Raw genomic sequence first — 11,591 nt, forward strand, 5'->3', positions numbered from 1 at the left:
GCTGGCAACAGCCACTGCATGTGACCCCCCCTGCATCTGGCTGCCACCACCAGAAGGGGTCCACTTGTTAAAAAAGGTTGAAAACCCCTGAAATATGGCATAACATGTTTGAACCAACTGAGGTTCTGGTTCAATGTTGAATTAGTGAACCAGTCTAATCGTTGTGTATTTCTTCTCTGAAAAAAGCAATAGGAACATAGACAACTTTGTTTACCCTATCTGCCTATCACACCAAGTCACTGTGCTAATCAAATGGCAAGGTAAAAAACAGTAATTCAACCATTCTATTCAAGGGGCCTAGAACATCGATACTCAGTGTTCTGCCTGATTTTACACTGGTCACTTCTATTTTTCTGTTAAAGCTCCTAACCTTCAAAAACCCCTTTAAAAAAAAAGTCTCAAATTGGGCAACAAAAATGCAATCCCTGGGCACTTTTTCAAACGTTGATACTTATGCTGTGCACAAAAAACAATGATAACCTCTGTTTTTACATGCAAAGCTCCTCCATATTTTATTTTACTAAAGCTTGGTCTGCATTCCTGACACCCACCCTTCTCCCATTCTGACTGTTCACCTCACTTTGTTCTTGCCCCAGGTCACCTTGGCTTTATTGTTTTAAGTTCTCTTGCTATTTTGTCAAGCACTATTTCAATTCTTTTGAGTCTGCCTCTATATTCTGTTTGTGATCTGCAATGGTCCCTTATGATTTCTTTACAACACCTGAATTCATCAACTGTCTTGAAACCAGAGATGTCAAAAATACAGCCCATGGAGACATATCATCCACCTCCCAGTGCTGGCCCCTTGCAGGGACCATTCAGGTCCCATCCCTGGCAGGCAGGATTCAGCACCTGCTCTGATTGGTCTGAGGAGGGCACCGCATACTGCTCAGTCTTGGACCATGGCCAGTTCTGGATCTCGCATGCAGGACCAGGGAAGGGGAGGCCTAGTCCAACTGATGGGGCTGGCCCCACACCATTCACCTGACTTACAGTGCCAGATGAGCTTGACACCTCTGCTCTAAAGCAATAGCTTATATATCTGCCTCTATACAACCTCTCCCCTACTGAGCAGTTTCACATCTGACTGTCCTGAATTCTGGGATATCATACATATAAGTCAAATGAAATGCCCTGAAAATATCAGATAAACTTCTTGTCACCTTGCATTTCATCTCTTCTTCCTCCTGTGTATTTTCCCATCTCAACATGACAGCCCATTCAAAACTTGAGCTAATGCTTTCTCACCTGGCACTCGACCTACATCTCTCTTCAAAGTCCTTCTTCCTCTCCCCTTCCATATTAAACTAATGCTTCCTCTGGTCACATTTAGTACTTTCCATAACTCTAATTAAGCCTTTATAATTCTCTACCCCAGCTTCTTCACCCTCCCCACAGTGTATTAGGGGTGCACCAATAAAGATTTTCTTGGCCGATATTGATAGCTGATTATACCAGGCATATTGGCCAATACTGATCCAATTCACAGGAATGCAGCCTGGCAACTTGGAGAGCAGCATCCTGCTGGTAAATCGCGGGGGAGGGGTGGAGGGAGAAAGGGTGTGGGAGGGGTAGATCAAAGCCTCCATGGAAAGTGAGAGGGTGGGGCAAGGGCAGGGGCTGGGGCACACGCTGCCCAGGCAGGGCAGTGAATGGGACTCCAGAGTGGAGTACAGGAAGGAGCCACATGCGGCTTGTCCACGGGTCATAGAGGGGCAGCTCCCCGCTGTTGCTTGTATACGTGGAGGAGGATGGGGGGCATGTACTCCCCCAGATTTGTAGGCAGGGTGAGGGCAGGCTACCTCCTGTGGGCTCAGGGCCAAGGGCTGTGCCAACCTCTTCCAAGCAGCGGGGCTGGGCCATGGCTGGGCTTCGGGCAGGCTCAGCTGCATGGGGTGAGAGGTGGCGGTGCTAGGAGAGGTGAATTTTGGGGTGGCTATAGCCCAAGCCCTCCCACTGCCGCTCCTGCTCAAGACACTCCACTCTGCTGCCTTTCCCTCAGGAGCCCCACATAGGTAGCAGGCCCCTGCCAGAGAAAGGCAGCAGAGTAGAGTGCCCCAAGCAGGGATGGCATTGGGAGGGCTTGGGGGACTATAGCCACCCCAAAATTCACCAAAGACCCCTACAGCCACCCCTCTTGGTCCCACCACTGCCTACCCAGTACAGCTGAGCTCACCTTGAGTCCAGCCCCCTGGCTGGGAAGAGGTTGCTGCAGCTCCTGACCCTGCAGCAGGGAGCCCACCCCATGCACAAATCTGGGCCAGAGCCCATACCCCACCATGCCTCCTCTTGTGCATGCAATGACAGGGAGCCACCCCCTCCGCCATCCCTGGATGAGCTGCCTGCAGCTCTGTCCCACACCCTGCCCCAGGGTCCCATTTACTGCCTGGCTGAGCAGTGCCTTCCCCTGCCCCTGCCCTAGCCCCACTCCCTCCCTCCCTGTGAGGGCCTTGATCTGCCCCCTCCATACCCTCTCTCTCCCCCACGCCCCCTCCTCCCCACAGACTTACCAGCAAGGTGCTGCTCTCCATGCTGCCCAGCAGCATTCCTGGCCACATGCATGCGTGTGGCTGCATGCGTGCACACAGCATTTATTGGTAAGATTATCAGCTACATCAGCCAAAATAAGCCGATAATGTTAATTTTCCTTTTATCAGTGCTGATCCAATATGAATCGGTGCACCACTAATACGTGACTCCCACATCAACTTTCCCATTTCTCTTATTTCATTCCTCTCTTTGAGAACTTTCCTAGGCATCTTCCAACATCAGCTCTCTCTCCGCTCACCATGCATCCATCTTTTCAACCCTCTTTGAACTCAAACCCACTAAGTTTCTTCAACCCTCTTTGAACTCAAACCCACTAAGTTTCCTCCACACTGATTAAAAGTTTTCCTTCACATGATGGATGGGTTTGAACTCAGCAAACTCCACCTATTTAAACTGCAAACACCTCAGAAATGGATTTGGTTTTCATATCGTCTGCACTTATGGGTGCTTGCTGTACAGAATAGCGGTGTATTTTTACAATGCTTTATTTATTCACTGGCAAAACAAAACAAAGCAAAAAAACACTTCATTAACGCAGAACTGATGCTGCCTTGTGGAATTTGTTGCTTTTAGAGAATTTTGAATCCAATAACAATCTACCTTACATATCATGCTAAGATATAGTAGTTGTGCTGCCCTATCTACTCCCTCCATCCCTCCTCTCCAGCCAAACCAGAACTAGCAGTAGCCGCTGGGAATTGTCTGTAATGCCGACTGATGTACCTGCTGGAGGTTCCCTGCCCCTGATGTGGCTAGGTCTCCTTAAAGTATGCCAATAAACCAACTTCGCCAGCTTTCCTCCAAGCTAGTTTCTGTCCTCAAGTGAACTAGACTGTGGAGAAAGGGAGGGACTGCCTCAGAGGAAGAAGTTCCTCTCTTCCCTCAGATCCAAGCACAAACCTAGGAGGTAATGCTACCAGGCCTCCCTAGCTGTAATACCCTCTATTTCCCCAGCCACCCAAGGTATACTGCTTCCCAGCTTCCCAAGCATTTCTTCAAATGCACTCTCCCCCTCTGGATTTAGCCTTCCCACCTTTCTCCATCTTCACAAATTCACAGAAGTTTAGGGCTGCAAGGGACCTTGTGAGATCATTGGGTTCAGTCCCGCTACTCTGGACAGGAAATACTCCTTATCATTTATCTTCCTAACTCTAGCCACAGCTCCCTCCCTGTCAACAAGCATTTTCACATGCAATTTCATATTAAAAATAGCCTGAGCATCTTCTAAATTATTTGATGCATTCAGATTATATTTCCCAAAAATAAAACTTCACCTAAGCTACTTAAGTGGTATAATAGCCACAGCACATTCTCTTGAGTATCTCAAGCCATGTGAATGTCGGCTGGTTAGAAACCTCCCTGACTAGTCACTAAGTATGTGCATGTTGCAATTTGTGCACCAGACACTTTAAAATCACGTTTTCAATATTACTTCTGAAAAGAGGTCTGGAGAGCTTTTCGCTAGCTGGGTAAGTGTTGAGCAACACAGACAAGTATGGAATGAGAAGAGTCCTGACCTATGCCTCAGGTGCACGTCCAAAATGTTGGTTTAGGAAAGGCTATTTTTCAAGGGGTTGTTGCATCTCTGAAGCCCCTTCCTCTGACTGATCCCGAACCTAGATTGCTAAACCCACTCTATATCCTCACAAAGTACATCAAATCCAAGGTAATACTATTAAGCGTGAGGATTTTAAACAGCAAAGGCTCTTCCTTATCCTTTCAACAGCAAAGGCTTTTCAACCTTTACTGCACCAGAACCAGGGCTCAAGTACACTGACGTATGAAAGTTATCATGAGCCCCTGCTTTGCTATATGCAGACTGCCAGCATAGGATAATTCTGAAAAGGTATGGAGGGGTGAATTCTCTCTTTGGTTTTAAAGAAAAAGGGAAAAGTGGGTAACACATCCATCCGCAGAATCCAAGGCTTAGTGAGGTGTAAAGTGCCCATTTACCTCAGTTGAGATGCTTTCAGATGGAGATAAATCTGAAACTGCAACTATGCAAATGTATGAGGGTGTGCTCATCCCCACTTTCTGGGTGCTTGAAAGCCTGGATAAGCAGAGGCCTGACCTTTCACAGAGCATTCAGCAGCTTGTCTAACTTTATTCCCACCATGCAGTTGATCCAATAAAAGATATCATCTCCCAAAAAATCCTTGCCTCTCACATGCCTCTCTCACAGCTACAATATCACTCTAACATTACCTTTTCTTCATTTCTCACATTCTCAATATGATACTCATGGTTTCACAAGCTTGTTTAAATTTTGACAACCACTTCTGAAGTTACTAATGAGACTTCCATCATCACTAACCAATATTAAAAATGTAATGGTCCAGTTTTGGGGGAGTTTTTTTGGTCCCCAAGTTAATTTGCTCTTTTTTGTCTTCATGTATGAAGTGGAAAAAATGTAATACATTCCTCTAGCTATCAATAAAAAAAATAAAAAATACTTTTATTTTACACACAGAAAATAACAGAAAAACTTCAAGCAATTCTTAGGTAAAAAATACATAGTTCAAAATATATAAGACAAGGTTTTAAAAAAATAGTGTCACTGAACCGTTCATTAGACAACATACAAATCTGTAAAAATTCCCCTGAAAAACTGGGGGCACCCTTCTCTGGACAAAACAAAGCTCAGTCATATCGTTTTTGTAGGACATGAGAAAGCAAAACTTGTTCATGTTCCAACCTAAACAAGGACTGTAATAATCTAACATAAATTTCCTTCAATCAGAATAGAGTCTTGCTTTGTTGCTTCCCTCTCATACTTATGCTCTCTCACTTATAGTATCTCAAAAGCCATACATTAAGAAAATGTTTTATATTTGTAATAGTATGATTATGTAATTTTTCTTCAAGGAACCCCATGTTTACTTTTGTCCTCTAAACAGATTGGAGGAAGCCATGCCTGCAAAATGCCTTAAATTCAGATGTGTGATGCTGTCAGAAGTGCCTGTTAAAGGAGGAAGACAGCAATTTAGCGCACTTATACATTCATAAACATCATGAGTGGAGCAGAGCTACTGTAATTTATGTACTCCAGATTCTGCAGTGAAGATTCATCAAGAGGTACCTTTACAAAACAAAACAAAACAAAACAAAACTAAACTAACTGCAGACTCATTCTTCCTTCCTCAATTTTAGTGCATCTTGGCCTATCACGAAATCCAGGAATTTTATCCAGATAGCCAATAAAGCTCTGGCAATTCTTTGGTTTTCCACATAACCAAAATCAGGCTGGCAATCCTTTAATGAATAAATATGTAGTACTAAATACAAAGCAGAAGCTAACCACTTTGTACTACAAGGAGCATTTTGATAAAAAGTAAGAGAAAACAAAAATGAATTACAGACCATGAGGCTACATACTTATTTCTATGACACTGGATTGTTCAATTCCTTTACTTGTTCAATTCCTTACCTCTTCTTTAGTATCTTTAAGCGATGATCTTGAGGAACGATTTCTGGAATCCAGAGACTTGTTTTCTTCTTGCTGCCCAAAGAGCTCCTCAATTGTCTTTGTGTCAATCTGGTAGTGCTGTCTTCCGGCAATAGTCCAGATATTGGTTTTACCACGGACTTGCTCTTCTGGGATTGTTTTCCAAAAAAAACTCCGTATTCGTTTTTTTTTACTCTGGCGGCCATGCCCATTCAGGAACTGCAGTGGCAGAGACTGAGATGGCCCTGGTGGAGGAGGAGGGGGAGGTGGTGGCGGTGGAGGCAACCCTGGTGGCGGAGGTGGAACAACAGCACCTGTGGACGGACATGGCGGTGGTGGTGCTGTTGTCGTATCTTCATTCATTAATCCAGTGGCAACTGAAATAGCTCCATTTTCTTTATCATTTACCAAAGAAAGACAATTCATAACATGCATTTTATAGTCTCTCCGGTAAGGAGAGTCCTACTTCCTTGTGTCTGCTTGAAACATGGAACAATGGAGTGGCAATTTCTGTCATATAGTTTCAAACGTTAACATGACAGCAGTGAAAACAGTGCAAGGTGAGCCCTGTACCATCTTCGTTACCTATAACAAGAAACAATGGTGAAGTTCAGAGAGGACTGATTGGATGTTTTTCACAGATACCATCAGCAACACAGCTACACAAATACAGAAAAGTTTGTGTACAGTAATTCTCAGTTATTTGGTTATTTTCATTTTTAATCTAAATGAGAAAAGACACAGGCTTTTTTCAAAAAACATAATGTTCTCTATGTTTTCCCCTTAATCACTGAATCAAAATAATGAACAGCATATGTGGGGTGATTCAACAAACTAGCATATTGCCTTTTTTTGCCTTTGTATTTTTCATGCAATTTCATGAATAAAACGTATGGAATCCCAGAAAGATCATTGTTTAATAAAAGCTCCCAATATGTACAATTACTATCTAAACCTACTTTAAACAAACAAACAACCCCAGCATGTAACTTTTATTACTATTGTTCGGGTTATAATATATTTACCGAAATTCACACAACAGAAGAGAGACTGCAATTTTATCAAGGCACTTCTTTATAATTCACTCAACTATCTAGGTTACTACCACTACTTCAATAAGCACAGGCACTAGTACAGATAGAAAAGAACAAAAGTAAGTGGAAATTATAATCTATACACCTTCAAGCTCTCTGTCCACGCAACATGGTAAATATTTACTCAAGAAACCTCATACATCTCCATTACCTCATTTGGTAGCTTAATCAGAGTTTTCAAATCTTTATGACAACCACTTTACTTTTGATTTTGCCACATGGCAAATAAAACTAATGTCATTGACAACTGTTGGAGCAATAGTCTTGCCTTCTTTAAAAAGCACAAGTTAACATTTGACAGTTCACTCATATTCATGAATAGCTTTCATCTCTGTTAGTAAATTATCTCCCCCATAACACAAACCCAGGCCAATTAAGAATCCTGTTGTTTAAACACTTTATAGAGGCCATGATTAAATTGCACATTTGATCACATGGAGGTCACCAAAAGTGGAGGTATGGCACAGACAGAAATTAGATGAAAATTGCAGACTCAATACTAAGCAAACAGTAATCAGGAAACCTAACAAAAGTTATAATGAAGCACTTTTGAAGTTGGGCAAGATTAAAACTAAATACAAGTTTGTCAGTGAATATACCTATCCACTTGGCATCGTTCCTCCCGTTTGACAAAATGCAGATACACAGACAAGGCAGAACAACTTTGTCTTGTCATGACAAAAAGATGCCTTTTTTTTTTTTTTTTTTTGCCAGAGCTCCACTACTTCAGTGCACATGCATAAACAGACAAAAGTTACAGAGACAAGCCACAGCATGGATTCCTAGCTGGTGTTGTCTTAGCTCTGATGAAGTTAATGTAAATTGATAATATACGAGACCTCCTCTTTTCAGAAACCTGTGTGGAATAATGTATCTGGTATCCATTCCTACTTCAAACGTTACAGGCTTGCTCACTTCACTTGAAATATCAGAGATATTCACAAGTGTCGAAGACTCAGATTTGATTTAGGGAAGGATAGATAGTCTTGTAATGAAGAGACAAAGGAAGGTGCTGCGTCACATACAAAAGGGCTATGTTTTCTGTAGGGACTGATATAAACTATATTAATCTTCTCCTGAGTTCCTGGTTGGAATCAACTGGAAATTTGAGGGTAGGGGTTGAAAAGAAATCTGTTAAAAAGTTAGGGATAAAGAGGAGAGGGAGAGAAGGAGAAGCGGGTACAGATGATTTATCTCACTTATTGAAAAGTGGAAAATGTAGTCATAGTACAAAAATATCACTTGGATAAGCCACCAACAACCACTATTTTTTAACCATTAATTTGTTAAATAAAAAATAAAAAGTTCCTGGAATTACACAAGAGCCTCATCTGGTAGTTTCTGATGCATCTGAAAACATTAGAAAGAATCAGATCAAATTCTAATGAAACAGCACAGCTCATCTTACTCCTAAACTTAAATGTAGAAGAGTTGAAAAGAGGCTTCTTGTACTGTCAAGGCTTAATCTCAGAGTTGTGGGGGGGGGGAGGAAAAGGGAAGAGATAGGAAGGAGGGAAGAAGCTCCGGTGCCAGTTAGATTTAGCAGGAAGAACCATTTTAAATCCACTAGAGCCTTCCACTGCTTTGGCCGGTGGCAATCCTGATAGACTGTCATCCAAAACCAGGATAGAGAGAAAAAAATCTGAATGGAGGTGTGAAAGAAAGGTCACCAAACACACAGCTATTGTCTTCCCATAGATAAGCAGGTCCAAGTGGCAAAGGTCGCCTGCTCTTAATGTAAGCATAAAGTACTCTATCTAGTTCCTTAGGGTGAGACACTGAGATGTAAAAATTCCATTCTCTCTCAGCCTGGCTCAGAGAACTAGCTTGGAGATGCACCCTAATACTGCCAGATATGGCGTGGGTGCGAGAGAAAGAAACTGCCAGACTGAGACACTGTCTGCACAGCTTGTTGTTATCAGCAGGTGGTCCCTACCCCCCCAGCAGAAGTGCAGAGAGGATGAACTCGTTCTCTCTCTCTCACACGCACACAAATTCCAACTGCTGTGGAAGCAGGATCACATCCTAAAAACATAATGTAGGCCAAATAAAGTTCTCTCTCTAAAAGCCCTTTTCTAAAACTTCAGATGGAAGATGGGAAGACATAAAAGCAACACGTAAGACTACCAACATTTTTAGTTCAGCATTTGTTACATCCAAGCTATACTGAGTTTGTGCAAAGTGTTCTGTGAATATTTGTTACAGCCAAACAATGTTGAGCAGGAAGAAATGTTATGAAATTGCTTTTGTGCGTGTTTAATAATGTCTAAATAGACATTTAATGCGTGCTTAATACCTCCATAGACCCGCCAGCAGAACTTCTGAAAAGAAAAACTAATATTTTAATTCAATGAAGCATTTTATAAACACTCCATATCCTCTGGTATAGAATTTAACCTGTAAACAAGCTTTTAGAAAACATTCCAAAAAAAACAAAAAACAAACCTGTGAGCAATTGTTTTCCACTTCAGAGGACAGGCAGTCTAAAGGATGGTGCCCTAACAAAAATCATTGCCTCCGAAAGGGTTGTAAGTGGTATTTGCATATGCACATTAGCCAGTGAAATGCCCACCGAACCTCCAGAAATGTATTATATCTCATCCAGTACACCAAATGCCCTGATGGAAAATATGTAGGAGCAACCAAACAACTGAGTACCAGAATGAACACATACCAAAAATCCATGAAAGACAAAAATATCCAATTACCTGTGGGTGCACACTTCTCACAAGACAATCACTCCCTCTCCGACCTCTCAGTTCTAATCCTCAAAGGAAACTTACGACACACTTTTCGTAGATGAGCTTATGAATTTCAGTTCATAAATCTGCTGGATACAAAAAATCATGGACTTAATATAGACATTGGATATATAACACATTACAATCTGCCTGACATCTGACACACCAGGCAGGCATCCTGCCTCAAACTGACCACCTGTGTTCCTTCACACTTTTCCCTCCCTTCCCCACCTCCCCTCCTACCTCTAGAGACCCATTGTCTTCCAAACTCCCACTCATTCCCATTTTCACAGATTTCTTGTTTACTTTAGCTTCTTTTCTACCTTGGAAAACATATAACAGGAGTAGAGTCTGTCAGTCCCTGAAGGAAGGTGTTTGTGCCTGAAAGCATGTGAAGAACTTTTTTCCAACTATTTATTTGTTCTAAAAAGATATTACATCTACCCAAAGACCCTTGCCTGCCACTGAACCAAGTGCGTCTTGGACTCATACCATAAGATACTGCTGTCTTTAGTGCAGGGTGCTCAACCCCCGGCCGGCAGACCAGATCCAGCCTAAGTCAAGTCACGTCATCTGGCCTGTGGAACTCCCTATGGGTCCAGAAATTGCCACTGCTCCCCTGCTGCCAAATTTCCAAGACTAGCACAGCTGGATCATGCCCATGGACTGGATCCAGCTCGTGGACTGACACAGCACAGCTCATCCAGTCCATGGAACCAGCAGTTGGGCAGAGCAGCTTTGGCGCATCCCTGTTAGTTCCTACCTGCTGTATTTCTGGGTATGGTACGCCTCAAACTCTCATAAAAACAGCACTGCCTTTGACACCACAGCCCATAGATGTCTGGATTTCAACAGCAGCTACATAAAACGAGTCAACGGAGCAGCTAGTTGCTCAACCCCAGGCACAGCCACTGCCAACACCAGCAGGTTGATCCTGCTGACACGGGTTATTAAAACCACGAGAGGCTCAAGCGATTACAATTTAGAACGTGACCACTTCCTAGGCATGCATCCCAAGAAGGTTCGCCTGAGAAACGTGATCCTTTAATGCCAGCCCGAATCCTGCTCAAGTCAAACCTCCTAGTCAGAGTTTGCTGCGGGGACAAGAGGAGATGCGCTGTACAAAGAGTTTAGATTTGGAAGCTGGATTTCACGCCGGGGAAGGCGGCTTGGGGCCGGGTTCCAGGGGGGCAGAACAACTCTCCCAGGGTTAACAACTAGGGCAGGGGCTGGCAACATTTCTGGACAGAAAACACCCACAAACTTGGCTTGTAAGATGTTGGGGTGCCAAGGGCAGACAGCATGGGAGCTGCAAGGGGCCTGATCCGTGTCATGGCAGTGCAACCCCTTCCCTTCCCTGCTGTCCACCCCGAGGTGCGCATGCCAAGAAAAACGCCTTCGCATGCTGCACTCTGGCACCTGCACCCGGGCTGCCTACCCGGGAGCTGGGGCTTCCCCTGGGGGAAAGCAAGGTGTCTGTCCATCTGTGTCCATGTGTGCCTGCCTCCGGGTGCATATCTGCTTGTCCCTCTGTGCCCGCGTACGTGTGTTTGTGTCCGTCTCCCGGTGTCCGTGTCCGTCTGTCGGGGTGTGCGTGTCCCTTTGTCCCTCTGCGTCCCTGCGTGTGTCCGGCTCTCGGGGGCCGTGTGCGCCTGCCTCCATGTGCGTGCCCCTCTGTCCATGTCCGTGTCTCTGCCCCTAGGTCCGTCCGCGTAGGACGCGCGGGAGGGAGCGAGGGAGAGAGGAGCGGGGATCGCACCT

At 43.9% G+C, this 11,591-nt stretch overlaps 1 protein-coding gene across 1 annotated transcript in view; it reads right to left on the bottom strand.

The window, feature by feature from the left end:
• FHDC1 (FH2 domain containing 1) overlaps window positions 1–11,585 on the bottom strand; it is a 51,088-nt gene extending 39,503 nt beyond the window's left edge. The window contains exons 1-3 of the mRNA XM_006019147.3: window positions 11,375–11,585; window positions 9,798–9,916; window positions 5,978–6,580 (exon numbers count right to left, since the gene is read on the bottom strand). Coding sequence (XP_006019209.1) covers window positions 5,978–6,430 — 453 coding nt within the window. The 5' untranslated portion in view covers window positions 6,431–6,580; window positions 9,798–9,916; window positions 11,375–11,585. The remainder of the gene's footprint in view (window positions 1–5,977; window positions 6,581–9,797; window positions 9,917–11,374) is intronic.
• Between the last annotated feature and the right edge of the window lie 6 nt (window positions 11,586–11,591).

The sequence above is a fragment of the Alligator sinensis genome, unplaced genomic scaffold (assembly GCF_000455745.1).
Source record: "Alligator sinensis unplaced genomic scaffold, ASM45574v1 scaffold169_1, whole genome shotgun sequence".
Lineage (NCBI taxonomy): Eukaryota > Metazoa > Chordata > Crocodylia > Alligatoridae > Alligator > Alligator sinensis.